This window comes from Macaca thibetana, chromosome 1 (assembly GCF_024542745.1).
Source record: "Macaca thibetana thibetana isolate TM-01 chromosome 1, ASM2454274v1, whole genome shotgun sequence".
In the NCBI taxonomy this organism is placed as follows: domain Eukaryota; kingdom Metazoa; phylum Chordata; class Mammalia; order Primates; family Cercopithecidae; genus Macaca; species Macaca thibetana.
Genome location: NC_065578.1, coordinates 31,365,112 through 31,392,825, shown reverse-complemented (window position 1 = coordinate 31,392,825; position 27,714 = coordinate 31,365,112). Strand labels below are relative to the sequence as shown.

Below are 27,714 nucleotides of genomic sequence, written 5' to 3'. Positions count from 1 at the left end.
ACTGTTCAGTCTCCAGATATGCAGCTCACCATAGCAACGGAGCCTACTGCAGAGAGGGAAATTTCTCCAATCCACCAGCAGGCTACAGCTCAGCTCTCAGGGCCAGTTAATGATGCAGAACCTTCCGCCACCCAGCATGGGGGCCCATCTCTGCCTCCAGAGTCATCAGAAGAGGCTGGACCTTTACCAGTTAAACAGGAGACTTCAATACCATAACCTATTAAGGATGAGAACCCCTTTCCAACCCAGCAGGAGGCTGCAGCTGAGCATCCACAGACCCCTGAGGAGGTTGAGTCTTCTCCAACCCATCAAGAAGCCCCAGCTCAGCCTTCAGAGCTCCGTAATGAAGTTGTAGCTCAATCTCCAGAGCATTATAAGGTAATAGTTTCTCCTCTAAGTCATGATCAAGTTCAGCCTCCAACATTGCACAATGTCACTGTTAAACTTGTGGATCACATGGTTGCCGTGACTCCAGAATTCACTAATCAGGTTGAAATTTTAATACAACAGGGGGCCCCAGCTCAGTCCTTAATGTCCCCTGAGCAGTTTCAACATTTGAAAGACCAGCAAGAGATTGTAATTCAGCAGCTAAATACCCCTGAAATGATGAACTTCCTCCAGTCCATCAAGAGGCCACAACTCAGCCTCCAACTCAGCTCTCCTCAGACTTTAAGTTCATAGAATGATGAGATGGTATTTTCAACTCTAGATCTGTCTTCAATATTAAGAAGTAATTCAACTTTGACTATTGTTAGGGTCACCCTGACCAGACTGTTCCCTTTCCCTCCCACAGGCCTTACAATACAGTCCCTTGCACTCTCCACACAGCTACCCCAGGGCAAAAGACAAACCCCCTTTCACTGAACCCTCCAGTGACTGTCCAGAAGATTTCGGCTAAACTGGCAGTTACAAGATGCGGTTAACATGTCTGTTAACCTCGCTTAACAAAGCTGGCAAAAACATCTCCAGGAAGTGGGCAGAACACCTGCTCCCAACTCAGTTCACACACCCTGACCCAGTTCCTTGCCCTGTAAAGCCCTGCTGCAGCCTGTAAGCGGCGCTGTCTCCTCTGCTAGTCAAGGAGCAGCCCGGCAGGACAATAAAAACTTGCCCGTCTGACTTTGGGTCTCCTTGTCCTTTTCCTCGGCCGGCCTTACAACCAATACCACAGTTTAAAATGTGGATATGGAGCTTACCAACTGTCGAGGTTGAACCTTCTCCCTTCCAGCAGGACAACCCTCCGATTCCCACTGAGCAGGCTGACTTTTCTCTAACCCAGCCTGATCCCCCTTCCCCACCTCTGGATTCTCTTGAAAGGATTGAATCTCCAGTCAGGCAACAGGCCACAGCTCAGACTTCAGATCCCTCTAAGGAAGTAGAACTTTCTCCAGTCCCACAAGAGTTCCCAGCTGAGCCACCAGCGCCCCCTAAGGAGGCTGAACCCAGCAGGAAGCCTCAGGTCGTCCTCCAAAGTCCACTGAAGAGGTCAGTCCTCCACCACAGCAGGAGATACCAGCTCAGTCATCAGAGCCACCTGAGAAGGTTGAACCATCTCCAGTCCTACAGAAGGCCTCAACTCAGGTTTTAGAGCCACATCCAAAGTAATTAACTGGCTGGGCACGGTGGCTCATGCCGGTAATCCCAGTGCTTTGGGAGGCCAAGGCAGGTAGATCACCTGGGGTCAAGAGTTCAAGACTAGCCTGGCCAACATGGTGAAACCCCGTCTCTACTAATACTACAAAATTTAGCCGGGTGTGGTCATGGGCACCTGTAATCCCAACTACTCAGGAGGCTGAGGCAGGTGAATCGCTGGAACCTGGGAGGCAGAGGTTGCAGTAAGCCGAGATCGCACCACTGCACTCCAGCCTGGGCAGCAGAGCGAGACTCCGTCTCAAAAAACAAACAAACAAACAAAACAAAGTAACTAATTGGCATTATCTGTTCAAGAGATTGGACAGATAGGAAGTTAAACTTCCCGGAGATGCCTCATCATTTGTGCCAGTGACCCCACATTATTTGTGCAAACTGGGAAGCTGATAGCTAGTTTTTCCAATTCAAGAGTCATCATGAGGATGTTCTCAATTGTTATAAGTGGGACTTATACAACTTGTGTTGTTCCCGTGTCTAGATATTTTAATGCCGGAAATTTTTTTTTTTTTTTTTTTTTTTTTTTTTTTTGAGACAGAGTTTTGCTCTTGTTGCCCAGGCTGGAGTGCAGTGGCGCAATCTCTGCTCACCGCAACATCTGCCTCCCAGGTTCAAGCAATTCTCCTGCCTCAGTCTCCCAAGTAGTTGGAATTACAGGCATGTGTCACCACGCTCAGCTAATTTTGCATTTTTAGTAGACAGGGTTCTCCATGTCGGTCAGGCTGGTCTCGAACTCCTGACCTCAGGTGATCCGCCCACCTCGGCCTCCCAAAGTGCTGGATTACAGGTGTGAGCCACCATGTCCAGCAATGCCAGCAGTTTAAACAGATACGAATCTTCAACAGTTATCAGAGGATTGCGATTGAGAATTGTTAGTGGTGAAGGTTTGAGAAGCTCTTCTTGCTGTCTCTCCTGCTGCTCCCTTGTATAGTGTTGATGCTGGAAGTTTCTGAGAGCAGTCTGCAGGTGCTGAACATCATACTTTAACTGCTCAACCCGAAGTTTAGCATTCTGCCTTTTGTTAGGGGGCTCCTTGCTGGACAAAATCTCCAGATGTTCTAGACGGCTGAATATCTGGTCTGTGCTTGCTTGGATTTTGTTTTCTACTAAGTGTGCAAACTGCTCGTCTGCCATCTCCAGGCGTCCCATGTGAGACTGGATCTAATGGACCTGCTTGTGGGTTTACTGGTACAGGGGCTCCATGTCACCAATCTGGCTTGACCTGGCTCCAGCTCTGGCTTCCAAGATAGTGCACTTTCTAAAAAGGAACCTAGGTTAGGGATGTCCCCAGATGATGTGGCCATGTCAGTGCAATTTAAAAATAATAGGTTGGGAACCATTGCTACCATAGTGCAGGTTCCTTAGCATTATTGAACTGAGCAAATTGCTCAGGACAGACCCAACAATTAGTCTTTTTGTACAAATGGGCCATGGCTGATAGTGTAGGAGCTAAAGGGTGTGATGTATCACTAAACCCAATAAAAAGTCCTAGCAGACTTGGTGATAGTAAAACTTTCATGCTTCCTTTTTGTTGGTAACTATTATCCCTGTTATAACAGTTATATATAACTATTTTATATATATATAAAATAAGCAAAATACTACAATGATGGAAACTATCCAATATTTCAGTTAGAAGGTGCTACTGTGTATAGCTCTACTGCAATTAGTAGAATGAGTATAGCAATTTCTGCAAGGGTGTTGTATTAGATTATTTCCATCTAAAATTTTACTTACCAAGATATTGAATTTCACTTTGGGGGTCTATGAAGTTCCTTGGTTTTATTTTGCCAAACAAATCTCTGGGTTATGGGCACCCTACTCACTTTCATTACCTGGCAGAATTTGCAGGATAATTGCCCAGAACTAGCGTATTGATCCAGATATTCACATTACCCATCCCTTTTTGCTTCTTCCAAGCTGCAGGTGATAACCACTTACCACTTGATCCACAGGTATAAGCAGGGTTAGTCTAAAACGCAGGCAAAAAGCTTAAAAACAATGAGACTAGGATTTAATGACAAATATATAAGCTTGGGAGCGTAATTTCTCTCTCTAGTCCTCATTTTTGGTAAAAACAAATTATGATAGGACTATGTTGTTCGTAGAATAAACTTTAGTTTTATACTTAGCCTGATTATTTGCATAAAGTGCAGCAAGAAGAGTAATTTCTACATAAGCCTCTTGGATTGGTTTTGATGGAACTCTGTTCCACAAGGAATCTCAGATAAGACCTTTTAAAGCTGAGCCCAGCCATGGGTTTGTATCCTCAGATACCTGTGAGTTGGATCCTAAGATAAACTTGGAGCTCCTGGACCTGTTAGAAAGTGACATTCTTTACTGACCACAGGTTGGGAACTCTGTGTGGGGACTGTGCAGACAAGGTATGAGGCCTTGTTCTCCCCATGGGAATTTTATCAGCTCAGCAAGTCAAGATTGACTCCTTAAAGGGACGCATACCCTTCCAGTCAAATACCCAAACCTCTTGGGGACAATCAGACCACTAACCACATTGATTCCTGGAGACCCACAATGCCTCTGGGCTTCAGCATTCAGAGTGTGGGCTTATGGAAATGTATGAGTAAGTGTCGATAAGAAAAACAGAGAACATTCAACATATTTCAAGCAGAAATGTATACAATGCAGGGACTTGCTTACAAAGATGTTGGAAATGCCAAAGGAGCTAAGAGTAAAATGTCACATTTTCCAGAGCCCAGGAAACCACCCTGGGGGTGAAGCCAACAACCCCACTCTCACTACTGACAGTGCTGGAGGAGCCACCACTGCTAAAGGTAAGGCACCTCCTAAAGCCTAAGAATTTCTCCCTTCCTCTCACCTTCAAATATAACCAGGCACCTCCCATTGGCACAACGTAACTGGGACGCAGCTAGCAGTGGAATCTGGGAAGTGTTGTTGGCTGGTGTCTAGCTCTGGCAGTACAGGGCAGATGGCAGATGGTCAACTGAGAGGCTAAGTATCAAGAGACAACGGGAGGCATAGGGATTTAGGTGACAAATGGAGTTTTGACCAAAGTCCACTTTAGGGTGGATCTAGTCCCAAAAACTGATAGTTTTGTCCTCATGTGTGTAACTGTTAAGAAATATCCTAAAATACTGGCAGAAACCTGCATTAGCTTCCAGACCATAGGTTAATAGTTTTTATTATAAGAAGAACAGGCTGGGCATGGTGGCTCATGCCTGTAATCTTAGCACTTTGGGAAGCTGAAGCAGGCAGATCACCTGAGGTCAGGAGTTCGAGACCAGCCTGGCCAACATGGGGAAACCCCATCTGTACTAAAAATACAAATATTAGCCAAGTGTGGTGGCAGATGCCCAGAATCAAAGCTACTCAGGAGGCTGAGGCAGGAGAATTGCTTGAACCCAGGGGCGGAGTTTACATTGAGCTGAGATTGCACCACTGTACTTCAGCCTGGGTGAGAGAGTGAAACTCTCTCTCAATAAATAAATAAATAAATAAATAAATAAAACAAGCTGGGTGTGGTGGCTCATGCCTGTAAACCCCCAACACTTTAAGAGGCTGAGGCTGGCAGATCACTTGAGGCCAGGAATTTGAAACCAGCATGGGCAATATGGTAAAACCTTGTCTCTACTAAAAATGCAAAAATTAGCCGGGCATGGTGGTGCATGCATGTAATCCCGGTTACTCAGGAGGCCGATGCAGGAGAATCGCTTGAACCTGGGAGGCAGAGGTTGCAGTGAGCCGAGATCATACCACTTCACTCCAGCCTGAGCAACAGAGTGAGACTCCATCTCAAAAAAAGAGAAAAACAAAGTAGAACTCATCAAAGTTTTTCATTCCCACCAAAATGTAAATTAAAATTAAAAATCCTGGTATGCTGAGAGAGCAACTAAAAAAAATTTTTTTTTTTTTTTTTTTTGAGACGGAGTCTCGCTCTGTTGCCTAGGCTGGAGTGCAGTGGCCAGATCTCAGCTCACTGCAAGCTCCGCTGCCTCCCAGGTTTACGCCGTTCCCCTGCCTCAGCCTCCCGAGTAGCTGGGACTACAGGCGCCCGCCACCTCACCTGGCTAGTTTTTTTTTTTTTTTGTATTTTTTAGTAGAGATGGGGTTTCACCGGGTTAGCCAGGATGGTCTCGATCTCCTGACCTCGTGATCCGCCTGTCTCGGCCTCCCAAAGTGCTGGGATTACAGGTTTGAACCACTGCACCCAGCCAAAAATTTTTTTTAATAAAAATGAAATAAAAAATCCTGAAAGCGTTGCAAAGTTTAATGCCACCATCAAAGACTTCAGATATGCAGAGGTGGTGACTTCTGTCACATCCATATCCATGTCTTCAATCTAGATAGAGAAAGAGACAGATGGTCTTCAAGAAGGTGGAGGAATATTGTAAACTGAATCAAATGGCAGCCTGAGTTACCACTGCTATTTCAGATGTGGCTATTGGGGGAGTATATCAGTGCAACTCCCAGAATTTGGACAAGCAAATGCATTTTTCTCCAATATGACAGAGAATATAAGAAGCAATTTGTGGCCAGGTGCGGTGCCTCATGCTTGTAATCCCAGCACTATGGGAGGCTGAGGCAGGTGAATCACTTGAGGAGAGTAGTTCAAGACTAGCTTGGCCAACATAGTGAAACCCTGTTTCTTCTAAAAATACAGAAAATTAGCTGGGCATGGTGGTGGCTGCCTGTAATCCCAGCTACTTGGGAGGCTGAGGCAGGTGAATTGCTTGAACCCCAGAGGTGGAGGTTGCAGTGAGCCAAGATTGTACTCCAGCCTGGGTGACAGACCGTAGCTCCATCTCAATGAAAAAAAACAAAAAAACAAAAACAGCAGCAGCAATTTGCTTTATGGCCAGGCACAGTGGCTCACACCTGTAATCCTAGCACTTTGGGAGGCTGAGGCTGGCAGAAGTTGCAGTGAGCTAAGATCGTGCCACTCCACTCCAGCCTGGGTGACAGAGTGAGACTCCATCTCAAAAAAAAAAAAAAAAAAAAAGCAATTTACATTATAATCTTTCCTCAAAGAAAAGCCAACCCTTCTGCTCTGTGCCCCAATTTGGTCTGTAGAAATTTTGGCTCTGCCATCATCTGTATCAGTCAGTTCAGTGCAGAAACAACTCAATGTATTTCAAGCAGGCATCTCTGCCAGCAGCCACTTCTGCAGAAAGGTGACTTCTGCCTCACAGCTGCTTTCCCACATCTCACATGGATGTGCCTACTTGAAGGAACCTAGTTCACGAGCAGAACCTTAACTGCAAGGGACTCTGGGAAATGTGATATTTCACTTTACAATGCATCCAATAGAAGGAGGGTGGCATAGAGGTCAAGAGTCAATCCAAGTATTTGTCATTTCATTCTACAGGCTGTCATGCTGTTCTACTACTTTGGTGGCACCGTGCTGACACAAACCCAAAGGTAGAAAACAGTGGGTATAAAAGGGTAGGAGATAAATCCAGCAAAAATATAGCAGGCTGCCATTTCATTAAAATTTTGGAAGTCATTGGCCGGGTGCGGTGGCTCACGCTGTAATCCCAGCACTTCGGGAGGCCGAGGCAGGCAAATCACGAGGTCAGGAGATCGAGACCATCCTGGCTAACATGGTGAAACCCCGTCTCTACTGAAAATACAAAAAATTAGCCGGGCATGGTGGCGGGCGCCTGTAGTCCCAGCTTCTAGGCAGGCTGAGGCAGGAGAATGGCGTGAACCTGGGAGGCGGCGGAGCTTGCAGTGAGCAGAGATCATGCCACTGCACTCCAGCCTGGGCGACAGAGCGAGACTCCATCTCAAAAAAAAAAAAAAAAAATTGGAAGTCACACAGTCTGAGACGCACCAGGACATTCCCTCCAGAGCAGAGGACAGGTTGCTGTACTTCAGTCTTCCTTCCTCTAAGAAGGAATCCCAGTGCTTGATAGGTCTCTTTGGATTTTGCGGGCAACATACAAACATTACTAGGTACACTACTTCTTTTTTTGTCTTTTTTAAATAATTTTTTTTTACTTTTATTTTTAGCAGAGATAGGGTTTTGCCATGTTGGCCAGGCTGGTCTTGAACTCCTGGCCTCAAGCAAATAGCCCACCTCAGCTTCCCAAAGTGCTGGGATTATAGGCATGAGCCACCACACCCAGCCAACTCCTTCTAACTATTTGCCAGTCTCCAGGTTTGAGTAAGGCACAGAGTTAAAGAGGATGCCTCTCCAACTGGTACAGGCTGCAGTGCAAACTGGCTCAGCAATTTGGCCCTGACAACGAAACAGATCCACAGCTTAAAGTGTCTGAGGGAAGGCCAGGTGCAGTGGTTTACACCTGTAATCCCAGCATTTTGGGAGGCTGAGGCGGGTGGATCACCTGAGGTTGGGAGTTCGAGACCAGCCTGACCAACATGGAGAAATCCGGTCTCTACTGAAAATACAAAATTAGCCGGGCGTGGTGGCGGATACCTCTAATCCCAGCTACTCAGGAGGCTGAGGCAGGAGAATTGCTTGAATCCGGGAGGCAGAGGGTGCAGTGAGCCGAGATCACACCACTGCACTCCAGCCTGGGCAACAGAGTGAGATTCTGTCTCAAAAAAAGGAAAAAAAAATGTGTCTGAGGGAAATGATGCCATACTGAGCCTATTGCAAACATTGGTAGAGGGATCACTGTAGAGGCCCTCAAAGTTTGGAGGCAAAGCTGTTAGCTTTGTTACTCATTCATAATGAGTATTTTTCTTTTGAGAAATAGCTCCTTAGTTTTAGTAGTAGTAGCTACTTTTTTTTAAGAATGTGAACCAAAGTTTTATTTGTTCATTATCGCATCTGAAGTACTCTTCGATGACATCCTTGCCCTAGTAGTAGCTACTAGGATTTTCCTAATAGTTCTAGTAGGCTGCATGGTTGACCATAGAGCATCAGGTGACGTTGCATCCTGAGCTGCCCATCATGAATTGGGTGTTTTCTGATCGCCAATACTCAGTCATTCTCAAGTGAAAGTGGTCCATGGAGAATGTGGCCTAAACAGCCCTGAGGGTGCAATGAGCAGGCTGTTTTCACTCCCAGTGCCCATTCCTGCACACTGCTCCAGAGACTCCAACCCAGGTCATACAGGAGGAAGCAAGTGTGAATTCTGTTATGCATGGCTCTGTACAACGTGCTGGTATGAGCTGGAAATGGACTGTCATGGCCTGAGCAAGGTCACTCTGAAGGATAGCGGAGAAAGGAGCTCTTCTTGGTGGCCGTTGGAGCAAGCCATATGGTTTTCCACTTTGTCTCAAGGCAGAGATGTCTTGAAATCAGAATCAACACTGAATCATAGGCCATAGTTACTGAAGGAAGCAATATGACAGAATAAAAAGTTTAGGAAAGGCTGGGCGCAGTGGCTCACGCCTGTAATCCCAGCACTTTGGGAGGCCAAGGCAGGCAGATCACTTGAGGTCAGGAGTTCTAGACCAGCCTGGCCAACATGGCGAAACCTTTGTCTCTACCAAAAAACACAAAAATTAGCCAGGCTTGGTGGCCACGCGTGTAATTCCAGCTACTCAGGAAGTGGGAGCACAAGAATCACTTCAACCTGGGAGGTGGGGGTTGCAGTGAGCAGAGATGACACCACTGCACTCCAGCCTGGGCAACAGAGTGAGACCCTGTCTCAACAACAACAAAACAAGTTTGGGAGAGAGAAACAAGGATAGACCCGCTGAAATAGACCCAGCCATTAGAATATTCATGACTATGTAAATGATTGTGACAAGGCTCCACTGTAAAGAAAAAAATATATGAGAGCCTGGTTTTCAGATGGCAGATTCTGAAAGAGCAAGAAATAGGCAGAACTGTAAGCAGTGCATTTCATTGTCCACTTTGCCTGGTAGGAGAAATGGCCTGTGGTCAGGATCTATACCAGTTCACCAGCCAATGACAAATAGTGTGAGCAGCTCAGGGTCTTAAAAGATTGCAAGTTAATGACAAAGAGGTTTGGGAAAGGTGGATTTCCTGGAATGGTCCCAGATCATGAGACAGCAGGTGTGTCAAATGATTGCTTGCCATGGGCCACCACTGTGCAGGAAGCTTTTAATAATCAGCAGATATGATGTTCTGTGGATATTAACTAGATGGCCTTTTCCGCCAGCCAGTCCAGTTCTTGTTCAGTGGGTTCATGGACAGAGGACGATAGTGACAGAAGTGGAAATTATGCATAGGCCCAAGAACAGGGACATCCCTGTCCAAGGCCATCCTGGCAACCACCACTACTGACCTACTGATGCCCAGTTTGCCCACAGGAGCAAACAGTCCTGGACTCTTGATGTGGTGTCATACCTTGATGGAACAAACCAACTATTTGGTGGCAGATCAATAACATAGGACTATGTCCCTTGTGAAGAAGGAACAATTTGTCTCACTGGTGACAGTGCTTACTCTGGGTTTGAATTTCCTTTCCCTGCTTCTCATTCTTCTCTCAGAACCTCCATCTATGGACTTAATACACAGTCTTAGTGTCCCACACAATATTGTTTCTGACCATGAAATTCACTTCACAAGAAAAGAAGTGAAACAGTAAGCGGACACCACAGGATTCACTGGTCTGACCTGCGCTCCATCAGCCAACCTTCTAGAGTGGTGGCAAAGTCTACTGAAGGCCCAGGTAATCTACCAGCTGTTAGATAGCACCCTGTGAGATACAGCGCTGTTAAAAGGATGCAGTATATGCTCTGAACCAGTATACCATTTCTCCTTTAGCCAGATACATAGTTCAGAAACCAAGGGCTGAATGTAGGAGTGGTTTCTGTCATACTTAGACTTTTTTTTTTTTGAGACATGGTCTCCCTCTGTCACCCAGGGTAGAGTGCAGTGGTGCAATCTTGGCTTACTACAACCTCCATTTCCCGGGCTCAACTAATCCTCCCACCTCAGCCTCCCAAGTAGCTAGGACCACAGGTGCGAGCCACCAAGCCCGGCTAATTTTTTTGGTATTTTTTTAGAGACGAGGTTTTGCCATGTTACCCAGACTGGTCTCAAACTCCTGGCCTCAAGCGATCCATCTGCCTCAGCCTCCCAAAGTGCTGGGATTACAGGTGTGAGCCACTGAGCCTGGCCCACAATGAAACTTTTTGACTCACTCATAAGTTATTTGCTTCTTGACCCTATGACTGTAGGGAGGAGAGGTATGTTAAAATTTTAGTCTCCAAGGGAGAAATGCCTCCATCAAGTGACACAATTTTTCACCAAACTGGAAGTTGAAATTGCCACTCAACCTTTTTGAGCATCTCCTGCCACTGAACAGACAGGCCGAAAAAAAAAAAATCAAGATATTTTCTAGAATTTTAAACTCTAGCTACCAAGTGGAAATAGGTTGAGTGGAGGCAGGGAGCTTTAGTGATAGACTTTGCTGTGTTTCCAGAGGATCCTACAACTACTGCAATATTCTGTGATCAAAGGCACTGCAAAACTACTGCAGTTCTATACAAAAGGATCTTTTAGGCCACAGATTGCTCAGGAATGAAGGGGTGGTCTCTCCTGTGGCTAAATAACTCGACCATCTGTTGCTGACTGAAGGCAGATGGAACCTAGAATAGATAGTAAAGAAGGAAAGTCATAAATACAAGATCAGCCTTAGACTGCTTTACAGAGGGGGGGATTATAGTCTCTACTTGAATTTCTTTCCTTGATGTAGATATTTACATATTTTGAATACTTTTACTTCTCTTTCTTTTCCCTTTCTGCCACTATTGTCTCTAGGTGGTTTTATAGGGAAATTAACTTCACCATTCAGTCATGGATTGCAGATTCCTAAGCAGGAATTATGAGAGAGCTGGAGGACAGTCGTCAAGGCTTTGGGATGCCTTCATTGGAGAGTAATTAAAACAATGTTTTTAATTACAGAAGTGGTAGTTACTTTATACTAATCGGGAAGCAAGTCTAAGTTCAAAACACAGAGTGTATGTGTTTGGCAGCAAATGGGGAACAGGACAGTTGATGTTCGGGTTATCTGCATCCAAGCCCAGGCTCCCTTTTGGGAAAAACCCTCGCTATTGTAGTAAGAAGAATATTCCACTTCCCGCCTCCCACCTCCCTTATACAGAAGCCAGAGGGAGCTAGATCTTTCCCCACTTCCAGAAATAGCCAAGAAGGAGGCTTATGATGTGTGAGTCCCAAAAGCAACGCTGGAGGTGCCCAAAAGAATATTATTATTGACCAAACGCAGTGGCTCACGCCTATAAGCCTAGCACTTTGGGAGGCTGAGGCCGGTGGACTGCTTGAGTCCAGGAGTTCAAGATCAGCCTAGGCAACATGGCAAAACCCCGTATCTATAAAAATACAAAAATTAGCCAGACATGGTGGCGTGTGCCTGTGGTCCCAGCTACTTGGGAGGCTGAAGTGGGAGGGTGGCTTGAGCCCAGGAGGCAGAGGTTGCATTGAGCCGAGATCGTGCCACTGCATTCCAGCCTGGAAGACAGAGTGAGACCCCGTCTTAAAATACATATACACTGCCGAGTGTAATGGCGCATGCCTGTAATCCCAGTTACTTGGGAGGCTGAGGCAGGAGAATCGCTTGAACCCAGGAGGTGGAGGTTGCGGTGAGTCGAGATCGCACCATGCACTCCAGCCTGGGCAACAAGGGCAAAACTCCATCTCAAAAACTATATATAATATATACATAATATGTATTATATATAATATGCAAATATTATATATCGTATGTAAATAATATATATTATACTATAGATACCATATGTAAATAATATATACTATATATACCATATGTATACTATATTTATATTATACATGCCATATGTTATATATTATATATACCATATGTATACTATATTTATATTATATATGCCATATGTATATTATATATTATATATCATATGTATATTATATATTATATTATATGCCATATGTATATTATATATTATATTATATATATCATATGTATGTAATTGTTATCCTTTAACCAATGTGGAGAACATGGCACTGAAAGACAGTGTGCCAGTCCACAGTGCCATCTTTTGGGAATTCTGGTAACAGAGCCACCCTGGAGCAAAGTTCTTCTTTGCTCTTTGGACTACAATATTCTACCCCTGGGGTAGTTCTAAGAATTCTATGAGACAACAGCGCCTAGCACACAAAGATGCTGCCCTTTTGTCAATTATAAAGTGATACATAAATACATAGGAGTCTGGGGAAAACAGGGCTTTGCTCAAAATCACATAGGACATTAGGAGTACAATCAGGACCCGGGCATTCTGGTAAAAGTTTAACAACTGGCTTGAGGGAAGAAGGGGCATGATTTGTAGTGTTTGTGGATTTTAATGATTAAACACTCCCACCTTCATCAATTTTAAGCTGCCAATGTGACATCACTGAATGCAGAGTTGAGGAGAGATACCATAAATAGTACACTATTAGGCGTGGTGGCTCATGCCTGTAATCCCAGCACTTCGGGAGGCCGAGGCGGGTGGATCACTTGGGGTCAGGAGTTCAAGACCAGCCTGACCAACATGGTGAAATCCCATCTCTACTAAAAATACAAAAAATTAGCCAGGCATGGTGGTGTGTGCCTGTAACCCCATCTACTTGGGAGGCGGAGGAAAAGAATCGCTTGAACCCAGGAAGCAGAGGTTGCAGTGAAACGAGATACTGCCGCTGCACTCCAGCCTGGGCAACAAAAGTGAAACTCTCGTCTCAAAAAAAAAAAAAAAGTACACTATTATATAGTATTTTCACCATATAGATACAACAAATGTAAGTTAATTCAGGAGTACAGATGAGCCCTCTGCTCTTTCCATACGACATACAGACACATCTTCTCGTGTAGCACCAGCAGCAGCCTTGAGACATCATGGTGTGAGTGAAGGCCAGAGTAAACAGATCGGACCATATTGGAAGCCTGTTTACCAGGGCTGCTTTTAACTCTAGCAAAGTGGATAGTGTCACCATCAATGACCACTTCATTCAGGTCAACTCCATGGTCTACATGTTCCAGTATGATTCCACCCATGACAAGTTCCATGGCACCATCAAGGCTGAGAACGAGAAGTTTGTCATCAGTGGAAATCCCATCACCATCTTCCAGGAACAAAATCCTATCAAAATCAAATGGGCTGGTCCTGATGCTGGTTATGTTGTGAAGTCCACTGGCCTCTTCACTGCCTTGGAGAACACTGGGGCTCACTTAGAGGGTGCAACCAAAGGGGTCATCTCTGCCCTCTCTGTTGATGTCCCCATGTTTGTGATGGGCGTGAACCTTGAGAAGTATGAAAACAACCTCGTGATTGTCAGCAATGCTTCCTGTACTGCCAACTGCTTAGCTATCCTGCCCAAGGTCATCCATGACAACTTTGGCATCATGGAGGGACTCATGGCCACAGTTGGTGCCAACATTGCCACCCAGAAGATTGCGGATGGCCTCTCTGGGAAACTGTGGCATGATGGCCACAAGACTCTCCAGGACATCATCCCTGCATTTACCCACTCTGCCAAGGCTGTGGGCAAGGCCATCCCTGAGCTTAACAGAAAGCTCTCTGGCATGGCCTTCCATGTCTCCATTGCCAACATGTGGGTTGTGGACCTGATCTGCCATCTGGAGAGAGCTGCCAAATATGATAACATCAAGAAGGTGGTGAAGCTGGCATCAGAGGCCCCCCTCAAGGGCCTCCTGAGCTACATTGAGCAGTAGGTTGTCTCCTCCAACTTTAACAGAGACACCCACCTTTTTCACCTTAGATCCTGGGAATGGCATTGTCCTCAGTGACCGCTTTGTCAAGCTCATTTCCTGATATGACAATGAATTTGGCTACAGCAACAGAACGATATACCTTATGGTCTACATGGCTTCCAAGGAGTAAGAGCCCTCTGAACCACTAGCCCCAGTGACAGCACGAGAGGAAGAGAGGCCCTCAGCTGCTGGGGAATCCCTGCCAAACTCAGTCCCCCACGACACTGAGAATCTCCCCATCCTGAACACAGTTTCCACGCCAGGCTCCCTGAAGAATGGGAGAGGACTATGAGATCCCACTTTGTCATGTACCGTCAATAAAGTCCCCTATACCCAGCCAAAAAAAAGTGAGCATAAATGATAGTGAAATATATAAAAGTAATTACACAGTGATGAGTTTGGGTTATTTATTACCTTTGTTTTTATTTTATTTATTTATTTTTTAGAAATGAGCTCTCGTGGCTGGGCACGGTGGTTCACGCCTGTAATCCCAGCACCTTGGGAGGCCGAGGCAGGCGGATCATGAGATCAGGAGATGGAGACCATCCTGGTTAACACGGTGAAACCCCGTTTCTACTAAAAAACACAAAAAATTAGCCGGGCGTGGTGGCAGGTGCCTGTAGTCCCAGCTACTCAGGAGGCTGAGGCAGGAGAATGGCGTGAACCCGGGAGGTGGAGCTTGCAGTGAGCCGAGATCGTGCCACTGCACTCCAGCCTGGGCGACAGAGCAAGATGTCGTCTCAAAAAAAAAAAAAAGAAATGAGCTCTCGCTCTGTCACCCAGCACCCAGGCTGGAGTACAATGGAGTAATCATACCTCGCTGTAACCTTGAACTCCTGGACTCAAGAGATCGTCCAGCTTCAGCTGCCTGAAAAGTTGCGATTATAGGTGTGAGCCACCACACCCAACTCTATAACTTATTTAATGGTAAGTTTATAACATTTAATTAAATAATGGCCATGTTCAACAACCAGCTCTTAAAATTCCTTTTTTTTTTTTTTGAGACAGGGTCTCCCTCTGTCACCCAGGGTGGAGTGGTGCAGTGGCTCCATCCCTGCTCACTGCAACCTCTGCCTCTCAGGCTAAAGTGATCCTGCTGCCTCAGCCTCCCAGGCAGCTGAGACTACAGGCGTGAGCCACCACACCTGTCCAAAATTCCTGAAATGTTAACAGTCAGCTCTAGAGGGCTGAACTAGAACCATTCCATGGGCTTTTAGGCATTCCCTGTGCTGCCTACATCAGCAATTTAGGCATTTTCATTTTACACTGGGTTCTACAAATCACGCAGTCCGTCCTTCTGCCAACTCTGTGCTGGAATCTGCACAGCCAAACCAAGGGCGGGCTTGGGCCTTGGAAATTTCTGAAAGGCTTGAGTCACCTCCCAGGATTATCCCAGGCCTAGGAGTCTTCCACGGAGGAACCCCACCCTGTCCAGAGGAGCCAGAAGGCCTCTCCTAGGAGGCAGGGAGATGGGGAGCCGGGGAGCCAGCTTCCCATGAAGAATGAGTCCACAGCACCATCTGGTGGCACCTGGGTGTCAGAGCTCCCTCGGAGCGAAAGCCAGGATCCTGGGATAAGAATCACCTGCCAGTTCTAACGGGTGGGTGGGGGGAGTAGGAAAAAAAATCATCTGCCAAAAGCGGTCTAGCAGTGTCAGATGGGGGATTTGGGTCAAAGGAGGGTCTGAGGGTGAGGGATTTACCTGCATTCATACTTTGCCTAAGAGCTACAAGAGACTGTAGAGGCCCCAAGGACAGTGAAAAAACTGAATTTCAGAGAGAAACAGTGACAACTGCCCATTAACCAGTATTAAAATCCAGCTCTGCTGACTCCCAATCCAGTGTTCTTTCAATATACTGTTTAACTCAACAGATGCCCATTAGCCCTCTACCAGCGCCTAGCATTGTCTTAGGCTCTGAGGACAGGGGTAAGGAGGTAAGACAATCATAATCCCCGCATGAGGACTTTATGCCTTGCAATGTGCTCGGTGTTTTACTTATTTTCTTTAGTCATCACAACAACCAGAATTAGTATCCCAACATTAAGAATGAAGACATTGGCCAGGCACAGTGGCTTATGCCTGTAAGCCCAACACTTTGGAAGGCCAAAGCCGGTGGATTGCTAGATCCCAGGGGTGCATAGACCAGCCTAGGCAACATAGCAAGACTCCATCTCTACAAAAAAAAAAAAAAATTAAATTAAATTAGGCATGGTGGCACACGCCTGTGGTCCCAGCTACTCAGGAGGCTGAGGCAGGAGGATCACTTAAGCCTAGAAGGTTGAGGCTGCAGTGAGCCATGATCATGCCACTGTAGTCCAGCCAGGGTGACAGAGTGAGACCTGCCTCCAAAAAAAAAAAAAAAAAAAAAAAAAGGATGAATATGTTTGATGCCAGAGGTTACGCCAGTGAAAGGAGCCGAGGGTCAAGGTACTGGAGTGAACAGATAAGGAAAACCAAAGAAACCCAAGCAAAGGATCCCACTGAATCCACAGTCACTAGGGACATCATGGGCAAGCACCCTGCTGGGCCTGGGGGTGAGGAATGAGATAAGGTGAAGATAATGAAGAACAGGATGCCTGCAGCTATCATCTGGGTAAGCAAGCAGGGCATAAGGTTGGAAGAAGTTAAGACTAGCATGAAATGCACAGAAGCTTGATTTTATTAGACAGCCTTGGGTTCAAATCCGAGTTCTGCCATTTCCTAGCAGTGTCACCTTGAGAAAGTCACCCTATACCTCTGAATCTTAGTTTTTTCATTTTTATTAAAAAAAAAATTAATAGAGGCCGGGCACAGTGGCTCATGCCTGTAATCCCAGCACTTCGGGAGGCCGAGGCAGGCAGATCTCCTGAGGTCAGCAGTTCAAGACCAGCCTGGCCAACATGGGGAAACCCTGTCTCTACTAAAAATACAAAAATTAGCTGGGTGTGGTGAAGCATGCCTATAATCCCAGCTACTCGGGAGGCTGAGGCAGGAGAATTGCTTGAACCTGGGAGGCTGAGGTCGCAGTAAGCCAAGATTGCGCCACTGCACTCCAGCCTGGGTGACCGAGTGAGGCTGTCTCAAAATAATAATAATAATAATAATAATAATAATAATAATAGAGATTGGGTCTCATTATGTTGCCTAGACTGGTCTCAAACTTCTGGGCTCAAGCAATCCTTCCCTCTCAGTCTCCCAAAAAATGCTGGGATTACATGAGTCACCATGCCTGGTCACCTTCTTCATTTATAAAATGTAGATTACAACTAGTTCCCACCTCATTGAGCTTTTAGGAGGATACACTGTATAAAGTGCTCACCTCAATGGCATCATTAGACCTGTTAACAGTAGTATTCAATCATTTGATCACATCATCTTCACAACACAAGTGGGTGGATCGCCTGAGGTCAGGAGTTCAAGACCAGCCTGACTAACATGGTGAAAACCTGTCTCTACTAAAAATACAAAAATTAGCTGGGCGTGGTGGTGGGTACCTGTAATCCCAGCTACTTGGGAGGCTGAGGCAGGAGAATCACTTGAACCTGGGAGGTGGAGGTTGCAGTGAGCCGAGATTGCTTGTCACTCCAGCCTGGGTGACAAGAGCAAAATTCGGTCTCAAAATAAATAAATAAATAAAATTAGCTCAGTGTGGTGGCACGCGCTTATAGTTTCAGCTACTGGGGAGGCTAAGGCAGGAGAATTGCTTGAACCCAGGAGGCAGAGGTTGAGGTGAGCTGGGATCGTGCCATTGCACTCCAGCCTGGGCAACAAGAGCGAAACTCCATCTAAAACAAACAAACAAAACACCACCAAATATCTGTTTGAGTACTTGCCTTCTATTCTTTTGGGTATATACTCAGAAGTGGAAGTGCTGGATCATATGGTAATTCTGTTTAATTTTTTTGAGGAAATGGCATACTGTGTTCCATACCAGTTGCACCATTTTGCATTCCCAGTGACTTAGGTCTTTTTTTTTTTTTTTTTTTTTTTTGAGACGGAGTCTTGCTCTGTCGCCCAGGCTGGAGTGCAGTGGCCGGATCTCAGCTCACTGCAAGCTCTGCCTCCCAGGTTCACGCCATTCTCCTGCCTCAGCCTCCCGAGTAGCTGGCACTACAGGCACCTGCCACCTCAGCTGGCTAGTTTTTTGTATTTTTTTAGTAGAGACGGGGTTTCACTATGTTAGCCAGGATGGTCTCGATCTCCTGACCTCGTGATCCACCCATCTCGGCCTCCCAAAGTGTTGGGATTACAGGCTTGAGCCACCGCGCCCGGCCGACTTATGTCTTTTAAAAGATTATTTTCAGGCAAATGAAGACTAGACTTAAGGAAGGCAAGAGTGGATGCAGAAATATTTGTTAAGAGGCTCTTTTTTTTTTTTTTTTTTTTTTTTGAGACGGAGTCTCGCTCTGTCGCCTGGGCTGGAGTGCAGTGGCCGGATCTCAGCTTTTACGCCATTCTCCTGCCTCAGCCTCCCGAGTAGCTGGGACTACAGGCACCCGCCACCTCACCCGGCTAGTTTTTTTGTATTTGTTAGTAGAGACGGGGTTTCACCGTGTTAGCCAGGATGGTCTCGATCTCCTGACCTCGTGATCCACCCGTCTCGGCCTCCCAAAGTGCTGGGATTACAGGCTTGAGCCACCGCGCCCGGCCAAGAGGCTCTTGTAATTAACCATGAGATTGATTATGGTAGCTTGTATCTACATAGTAACAGTGGAGGTGGTGAGAAGTCACTAGATTGTGGTTTTGTTTGAAAGGCAGAGCCAACTGGATTTGCTGATAGGATTAGTTTGGGATATGAAAGAGAGAAAGCAAGGATGACTCCTAGGTTTTTGGCTTGAGCAACTGGAATAATGAGGTTTCCATTTACAAATGTGGGAAAGTTTGCAGGAAGATGAGGTGGATAAATCAGGAGTTTGTTTTGGGACATGTTAAATATAATACACCTATTACACATCCAAATAGACAAAATGAGCCTGATGTTCAGAGAAAATGTATCAGGTGGAGAGAAAATTTGAGAGCTATCAGCATATACGTGGCATTTAAAAGTATGAGATTTATAAGATGGCTCACGCCTGTAATCTCAGCACTTTGGGAGGCCAAGGTGAGCAGATCACTAGAGACCAGGAGTTCAAGACCAGCCTGGGCAACATAGTGAGGCATTGCTAAAGAAAAATTAAAAGTAAGGCAACACAGGGAGACTTCATCTCTATTTAAGAAAATGATAATAATAGCTGGGCTTGATGGTGCATGCCTGTAGTCCCAGCTACTCAGGAGACTGAGGCAGGAGGATTGCTTGAGTCCAGGAAGTCAAGGCTGCAGTGAGCCATGATCGTGCCACTGCACTCCAGCCTGGGCAACTGACATGGTTTAGCTCTGTGTTCCCACCCAAATCTCATCTTGTAGCTCCCATAATTCCCACGTGTTACAGAAGGGACCCAGTGAGAGATGATTGAATCATGGTAGGGACGGGTCTTTCCCATACTGTTCTTGTAATAGTGGATGGTTCTCATGAGATCTGATGGTTTTAAAATCAGGAGTTTCCCTGCACAAGTTCTCTTCTCTTGTCTGTCACCATGTGAGACATGCCTTTTACCTTCCTCCATGATTGTGAGGTCTCCCTGGCCACGTGGAACCACGAGTCCAGGAAAACTTTTGTAAATTGCCCAGTCTCAGGTATATCTTTATCAGCAGTGTGAAAACGGACTAATATGGCAACAGAGTAAGATCCTGTCTTGGCCGGGCGCGGTGGCTCAAGCCTGTAATCCCAGCACTTTGGGAGGCCGAGACGGGCGGATCATGAGGTCAGGAGATCGAGACCATCCTGGCTAACACCGTGAAACCCCGTCTCTACTAAAAATATAAAAAACTAGCCGGGCGAGGTGGCGGGCGCCTGTAGTCCCAGCTACTCCGGAGGCTGAGGCAGGAGAATGGCCTAAACCCGGGAGGCGGAGCTTGCAGTAGCTGAGATCCGGCCACTGCACTCCAGCCCGGGCTACAGAGCAAGACTCCGTCTCAAAAAAAAAAAAAAAAAAAAAAAAAAAAAAAAAAAAAAAAAAAAAAAAAGATCCTGTCTTAAAAATAAAATAAAATGGGCCAGGCGCAGTGGCTCTTGCACTCCACTGTACTCCCAGCACTGTGGGAGGCTGAGGGAGGTGGATCACCTGAGGCTAGGAGTTCAAGACCAGCCTGGCCAACATGGTGAAACCCTGTCTCTACTAAAAATACAAAATTAGCCGGGCGTGGTGGTGGGCACCTGTAATCCCAGCTACTTGGGAGGCTGAGGCAGGAGAATCGCTTGAACCCAGGAGGCAGAGGTTGCAGTGAGCCAAGATTCTGCCACTGCAGTCCAGCCTGGGCAATAGAGTGAGACTCCATCTCAACAAAAATAAATAAATAAAATAATGAGACTTTATGAGAACATCTGGGGAATGACTATAAACATCAAAAAGGAGGACACCAAGGGCTGAGCCCTCTCCCAGGGAATGTCCCATTCCAGCAACAAGAAGGTGGTGAGAAAACAGCAAAGAATACTGAGGAGATGCCAATGAATGGGGAAGAAAGTCAAGAGGGAATGATGTCCTGGAAGCCAAATGAAGAAAGTGGTCAACTGTGTCAAATAAGATGTGGATGTAAAATAAGAACTGAAAATTGGCCACTCCTCTTGGTGACCTTAAGAAAGTTATGTCAAGCTGGGCGCAGTGCTTCATGCCTATAATCCCAGCACTTTGGGAGGCCGAGGCAGGCATACCACCTGAAGTCAGGAGTTCGAGACTAGCCAGCCAACATGGTGAAACCCCATCTCTACTAAAAATACAAAAATTAGTCGGGCGTGGTGGTGGGCCCCTATAATCCCAGCTACTTGGGAGGCTGAGGCAGGAGAATCGCTTGAACCCGGGAGGCAGAGGTTGCAGTGAGCTGAGATCACACCACTACACTCCAGCCCCGGTGACAGAGCAAGACTCTGACTTAAAATAAAGTAAAATAAAATGAAACGAAATAAAATAAAATAAAATAGATATGTCTGTCTTCCACAGGGAGGACGTGGGATGGCGGTGGAGCTGGCTGAAGCAGAGCTACCAAATAAATAAATATAAAATAAATAAAAGAAACAAATAAATAAAAGAAAGTTATTTCAAAGGATTGTCTGAGAGGTAAAATCCTAACTGCAGTGAGTTCAAGAGAGAATGGGAGGAGAGGGGAGTTGGAGACTATGAGTAGGCAACGCTTTTGCTGTAAAGGGGAGTAGGGAAACCGTGAGGGATCTAGAGAGGGCTGGTTTTTGTTTGCCTTTGAGATGGGAGAAACAGCAGTACGGATGATGACAAGGATAATGCAGTCATCAGAGGGAAATGAGATGAAGGGGGGATTACTAGATCTATGTCCTTAAGCAAACAAGAGGCGACGGGATCTACCGCACATGTGGAGGGGTTGACCTTAGCTAAGGTCCAAAGTATGTGGGCTGTGGACTCTCCCTTCCAAACGCAGTGGAACTCAATGCAGGCTGTCTCTGGATTTCTCCAGACCACCTCCAACTGGCATTGTTCTGAGCCGGGCCACCGAAAGTTGGATTACTGAATGTGTGTCTGTCTCCCATTAACCCGGGAGCCCTCCAAAGGTTGCATCTAAGTCGCCTCTGAATTCTTCACATTCCTCCAAACTCTGGGCCAGAGCCCCGCAGTATGGGCTTATTGAATTAGCCTGAAGAGACACAAAGCAGCCTCGACGCAGCTGGTTTCACAAAGGGGGGCGGTGCTAACCCTGCGCTCTGGGATCCTGACGTTCGAGCTATCTCTCCTCCTCCCCTCTGCTCCCAGCTCTCCGCCGTCCAGCTGGTCGGCTGATCATCGTCCATAGAGGCCACCGTACCGGACGTTTGCGGACAGCGACAGAATCAAGTTTGGTGGAGGTGGAGCCTGAGGACAGCACTGAATGACGATTGAACTGAGAGTTCAGGGGCGGAGTTTGAGGCAGAACTCGGGACAGAGACTGGACAGAGACTGGAGAGTTAAGGGAGGCGGGACCTAATGATGGAGCAGGGAAGGGATTGGGCTGAGGGCGGTGCCGGCGCAAGGATTGGGCCGAGCGCCTCGGGGCGGTCCTTGAGGGGGCGGTGCCGTGTCGGAAGTCAAAGGTCAGTAAATAGTGGTGATGTCATGCAGGCAAGATGGCGGAAGGGTGAGCCCGTCGTTTTGCTCCTAGGCGTTGGGGCCTGAATTCTCCCAGGGTTGGGGTGCTGGGCAAGAGTCCCGGTGGGGAACATGAGATCAGCGTGGGCGTGGACTGATCTGAAAGGGCAGAGTGGAGTCGCACTCTGAGGGGGTGGGGAAGCGGTCTGCGAAGCCTCGGCCCGCGGGGTACATTTGAGGGGGAAACAGACCGGATCCTTGGGCGGGCAGGAATCGCACCGCGGTACTGCCAGATGTGTCTCTCTTCCACAGGGAGGACGTGGGATGGTGGCGGAGCTGGCTGCAGCAGAGCTACCAAGCAGTCAAAGAGAAGGTAAGCCGGGCCCGTGCCCTTCTTCCCTCACCAGGGCCCTGCGCCGCCTCAGTGCAACCTGGTCCAACCAGCCCCGCCCAACTTTTGCGGGCGTTAAGTCTTAAGGATGAGGCTGACCCGGGCCTTTCTTTTAGCCTCTACCGGTCCACGGCAAGACAGACCTCGACGCAAACCAGTGTGATACTACCCACAGTGAAATAAAGATGGTTTTAAAGGCTGGAGTTAACGAACGTTTTGTAGGAATCCATAGGAAGGAGCAATTTATTTCAGTTCAGGAAATTCAGTTTCTTCGTGAAAGAGAGAACATTTGATATAGGTCTTGAAGGAAAAGATTCTAGCAATAAAAAAAACTTACTCGTATACTCATTCAGGTATTAGAGTATATGCGACAACCAGCGCTCTAATAGGTCTTGAGGATACAGACTTCAGCCAGACACATGTAATCCTGGGCCTTACAAAGCTCACAGTCTAGTGGGGAGACAGCCATTAACCGAGTAGCCAAACAGTTGTTTAGTTACCGTTGTGGTAAGTTCTGTGAAAGGAAAGTACTGAGGCTCCTTGTCTATTCTCGGTAGTCAGTAACTCACCAGAGAAGGCCTTTTGGAGAAGGAACCTTATTAAGGCCAACCCTGCCTAGACAGGATGAAAAGCAAGAACCCAAGCCAGAGATGAGCATGAGCCATACACACTGGTACCTGATGAGTTCTAAGTAAGGGCTATGCAACAGGCGATAGAGAGAGAGATTAGTCACCAGAGAGTGGAAGGCCTTCTTGCTGAACAATCTCTGTGGGATGAGTGATATTTGGCTGTGCCAGTGGGTAATTTGCCAATGTGTATTCCTGTTTCATTTCATGCTTATTTGTCAAAATCAGCCCAACTGAATTGTGGGAAAAGTTGATTACTGTTTACCTCAAGCAATTGGGGTAAGTCCTGCCTCAGGGCCAACTCCAGGAAGCTTCTGACCTCACCTAAATAAGTCCCCTACTCTGGGAGTATTTTTGTTTTGTTTTGAGACAGAGTCTTACTCTCGCCTAGGCTGGAGTGCACAGGTACAGTCTCAGCTCACTGCAACCTCTGTCTCCCAGGTTCAAGCGATTCTTGTGCCTCAGCCTCCCAAGTAGCTGGGATCAGAGGCGTGTGCCACTACTCCTGGCTAATTTTTGTATTTTTAGTAGAGACAGGGTTTCACCATGTTGGCCAGGCTGGTCTGGAACTCCTCACCTCAGGTGATCCACCCACCTCAGCCTCCCACAGTGCTGGGATTACAGGCGTGAGCCACCATGCCCAGACATCTGGGAGTGTTTTTGTTCCTCCCCTATCCTGGGTACTCCTGGACAGCCTCTCAGCAATAGCCCAGGAAATCTGAGAATGCCCTGAGCTGTTTATGTTGTTGATGAGGACTAAGAGAGAAGACTGCACCCTAACATTTGATAGAAAAGACCAGAAAGTAGCATGTTTCCTGTTGGGTAATTTCCTGGCAGGAAAGTCTGACATTCATTCAGCAGATGTTGCATGAGGGCCTCTTGTGTTTCTCTCAAGGTTGGTCTTACCACAACTTGTGAAAGATAGATAGTTGGCCAACCTTCCATCTTCCTTCTTTGAATTCCCAGTTAAAAGCTGGGGGTGGGGGGGTGGAGGTGGGAGTCTTTTTGGAAAGAAAAGACTTAATTTCCCTTTTTTTTTACTTTCTTACTTACTCTTATATGTACTTGGGCAAGTGTTGTTTGTTTTTTGTTTGTGTGTTTGCTTTTGAGTCTGGCTCTGTTACCCAGGCTGGAGTGCAGTGGTTCAATCTCGGCTCTGCAACTTCTGCCTCCCAAGTTCAAGTGATTCTCCTGCCTCGGCCTCTTGAGTAGCTGGGATTATAGGCGTGCGCCACCATGCCCAGCTAATTTTTGTATTTTCAGTAGAGACAGGGTTTCACCACGTTGGCCAGGCTGGTCTCCAGCTCCTGACCTCAGGTGATCCGCCTGCCTCGGCCTCCCAAAGTGCTAGGATTACAGGCGTGAGCCACCACACCTGGCCTCTTGGGGAAGTTTTTAACCTCTCTAGGCCTCAGTTCCTCATCTATATAATGGGAATACTAACAATACCTACCTGATGAGATTGTGGTGATGGTTAAATGTAAAACACTAAAAACAGTACCTAGCATATAGTAAGTGCCGTATAAGTGTTAGCTGTTATTAGGTGCCAGGCTGATGGGAAAACCTCTTAGATACCACCCCCAGTTCGTTTTTCCTTCCATTTTTTTTCTTGGTCTTTTGGTGCTTTCCTATATTTATGTCCCATTCTGGCTCCATTTGGACCACTCACTTCTCAACACTCCTTAGAATACATTGCCCTGAAGACTACAGCTATGAGATGGTGCTGTCATCTGCTTTCCTCTGCTCCTTACCTCCTCCTGTCCTGTCTTCCTGTGTGTTGTCAAGAGCAATATGACTGACACAAATACTTGTGCATACACGTTGATAGAGAAAGACACATCGTTGCTCTGCATACTTACCAGAAAGAAAAAAATTAAAAAGAGAAAGGCACCAAATGCTTTTTGGTTCCATCACGAATTCGCCAACCTCATCTGGGCCCACATACTCTTCAGTCTCCAATTTGCTTTTCTTCCCCTTAACTTCAGAAACTTTCCCAAAACCTAACTCTTCCCTCGGGTCCCCTATTCAGCCACTTTATCCCTTTCACTTCCAGGAGACAACCTCATCTACTTTTTGAAACTTCAGGTCAACAAACAGGATCTTTAACTCCCTCCCCACCCTCAGAGCCACCACCTATAAGCTTATCTTTACTCACACTCAGCTTCACCTACCGCTTGCCAAATCCAGTGGGTGGTTTTCAGCCCTTATCTTCCTGGACCTTTCTGCTGCATTTGACACTAGTGATCACTCCCTCTCTTGAAACACTACTCTCTTGGATTTTGTGACATGATTCTTAAGTCTCCACATCTCCAGACGTTGCTTTTGTAACTGTTTCATGAGTTCCTCTTCCTCTGCTTGCCCCCTACAGGTGGTGTCTGAGGACACTTATCCTCAGCCCGTTGCTCTGTCCACTTTCCAAACTCTTCCTGGGTCACCTTCTCCACTTTTCTGTTAGGGCGACTCTTAGACCTTTTCCCTGAACTTTAATGTTGTGTTTTGTTTTGTTTTGAGACGGGCCCTTGCTTTGTCACCCAAGCTGAAGTGCTGTGATGCAAACATGGTTCTCTGTAACCTCCACTTCCTGGATTCAAGCAATCCTCCCGCCTCAGGCCCCCAGGTAGCTGGGACTATAGGCGTGTACCACCACGCCCAACTAATTTTTGTATTTTTTTGTAGAGATAAGATATCGCCATGTTACCCAGGCTGGTCTCAAACTCCTGGGCTCAAGCAATCTGCCCACCTTGGTCTCCCAAGTGCTGGGACTATAGGCACGAGCCATCATGCCCGGCCAGCTTTAGTGTTTGAGGATGGCTATTGCTGGACAGCTATCCTAGACAGCCCACAGTTATCTCAAGTTCTGCGTGCCCAAAGTCATTGTTACCACCTTCTCTCTAGAACTGCTCCTCCTCCAGGATTTTCTCACTTCACTGGTAGTACTGCATCTACCCAGTCACCTATTTTAGCAGCCTATGGCACTTCCATGATTCTTTTCTAGCCCTCAGTCAGTATACCTGTTCAGTCACCAAATCACGTTCTTCTGCCTCCTATCTCTTGAACCAGTCTCATCCTCTCTGTCTTTACTAGCATTGTCCTTACTCATATTTTTCTCTTTTCTTTCCTGGATTATTGCAGCAGCCTCCTGACTGGTCTTCCTTCCTCTTCTAATCTTCTCACCTCTGGACCTTTGCTCCATTCCAGTCACTGGAGTAATTTAGTGAAAAGGCAAATCTCATATCCCACCCACTTCAAACCTTTGGTGGCTCCTTATCATCCTAGGGCTGACCAGGCCCTCCCTGGTTGCCCTTGGCAACCTCTCCAGCTTTATCCCTCACCACTCTTGCTTCACATTTTACGTCCGTCAGGACTATAATGCTTGTAGATGTCAGTAAACCCCATGTCAACACTTCTTAGCTGACTCCTGTTCCTTTTGTTTTTTTTTGAGACAAGGTCTCACTCTGTTACCCAGGCTGGAGTGCAGTGGCGTGATCACAGCCCACCACTGCAGCCTCAACCACCCGGGCTCAGGTGATTCTCCCACCTAAGCCTCCTGGGTAGCTGGGACTACAGGTGCGTGCCACCACCCCTGGCTAATTTTTTGTATATATATATTGTGGAGACAGTTTTGCCATGGTGCCTAAACTGGTCTCAAATTCCTGGGCTCAAGCAGTCTTCCTGCCTCGTCTTCCCAAAGTGCTGGGATTACAGGCGTCAGCCACCACACCTGGCCCACATCAATACTTCTTAATCAACTCCTGTTCATTCTTTAAGGGCCCATTTCAGGCCTCCGGTCACCACATCTTCCCAACCTCCCCATAGTACAGCGGCTACTGCTCTGCCCTTGCACATCAGCACTATCGTGGGACTATTTTCTCCAGTATACTGTGACCTGCTTGAGGGCAACATCTGTTCATGTTTGCTCAGAGCTCACAATTAGTGGGAAGACAACCATTTAGTCACACAAGTGGTTACATAACTGAAATTTCAGTGGTCCTTGTAAATTTAACAAGCACACTTTTTTGGGCACCTACTGTATGCTCTGTGTCAGATACTGGGGAACCATCAGGGAACAAAACACATAGGACCTGTATTCACAGAACTCACAGTTTATCCAGGAAGACAGACATTGAACAGGTCATCATAAGTCTAAAGTATGTTGTATGTTAAAGAAGAGATAAATTGGGAGGCCGAGGTGGGCGAATCACAAGGTCAGGAGATCGAGACCATCCTGGCTAACATGGTGAAACCCCATCTCTACTAAAAATACAAAAAATTAGCC

The 27,714-nt window shown here is 46.6% G+C and overlaps 3 protein-coding genes and 1 pseudogene across 5 annotated transcripts in view; 3 read left to right on the top strand and 1 right to left on the bottom strand.

Moving 5' to 3' along the window:
* RBBP4 (RB binding protein 4, chromatin remodeling factor) overlaps positions 1 to 27,714 on the bottom strand; it is a 418,599-nt gene that overhangs the window by 268,753 nt on the left and 122,132 nt on the right. The gene's annotated exons all lie outside the window — the stretch shown is intronic.
* LOC126958385 (putative uncharacterized protein FLJ43944) lies at positions 152 to 10,234 on the top strand. Its single transcript, XM_050796661.1, has 3 exons — positions 152 to 1,485; positions 4,358 to 4,439; positions 10,057 to 10,234. Exons 1-3 carry the CDS (start codon positions 1,178 to 1,180, stop codon positions 10,075 to 10,077), a joined length of 411 nt encoding a protein of 136 aa, XP_050652618.1. The 5' UTR covers positions 152 to 1,177; the 3' UTR covers positions 10,078 to 10,234.
* Positions 13,415 to 14,649, top strand: LOC126957945 (glyceraldehyde-3-phosphate dehydrogenase-like; annotated as a pseudogene).
* Positions 22,411 to 27,714, top strand: part of BSDC1 (BSD domain containing 1) — a 30,835-nt gene continuing 25,531 nt past the window's right edge. For all 3 annotated transcript variants that reach the window (XM_050795566.1, XM_050795559.1, XM_050795548.1), the window contains exons 1-2: positions 22,411 to 22,470; positions 22,734 to 22,794. In XM_050795566.1, coding sequence (XP_050651523.1) covers positions 22,460 to 22,470; positions 22,734 to 22,794 — 72 coding nt within the window. In that variant the 5' untranslated portion in view covers positions 22,411 to 22,459. The remainder of the gene's footprint in view (positions 22,471 to 22,733; positions 22,795 to 27,714) is intronic.

What these genes read in the sequence shown, in the direction of transcription:
- LOC126958385 (XM_050796661.1), top strand. Translation starts at nt 1,178, where the DNA reads ATGTGGATATGGAGCTTACCAACTGTCGAGGTTGAACCTTCTCCCTTC. An exon ending in CTCCAAAGTCCACTGAAGAG is followed by an intron (nt 1,486 to 4,357) that starts GTCAGTCCTCCA and finishes CACATTTTCCAG; the next exon opens with AGCCCAGGAAACCACCCTGG. An exon ending in AGGAGCCACCACTGCTAAAG is followed by an intron (nt 4,440 to 10,056) that starts GTAAGGCACCTC and finishes TTCTTCTCTCAG; the next exon opens with AACCTCCATCTATGGACTTA.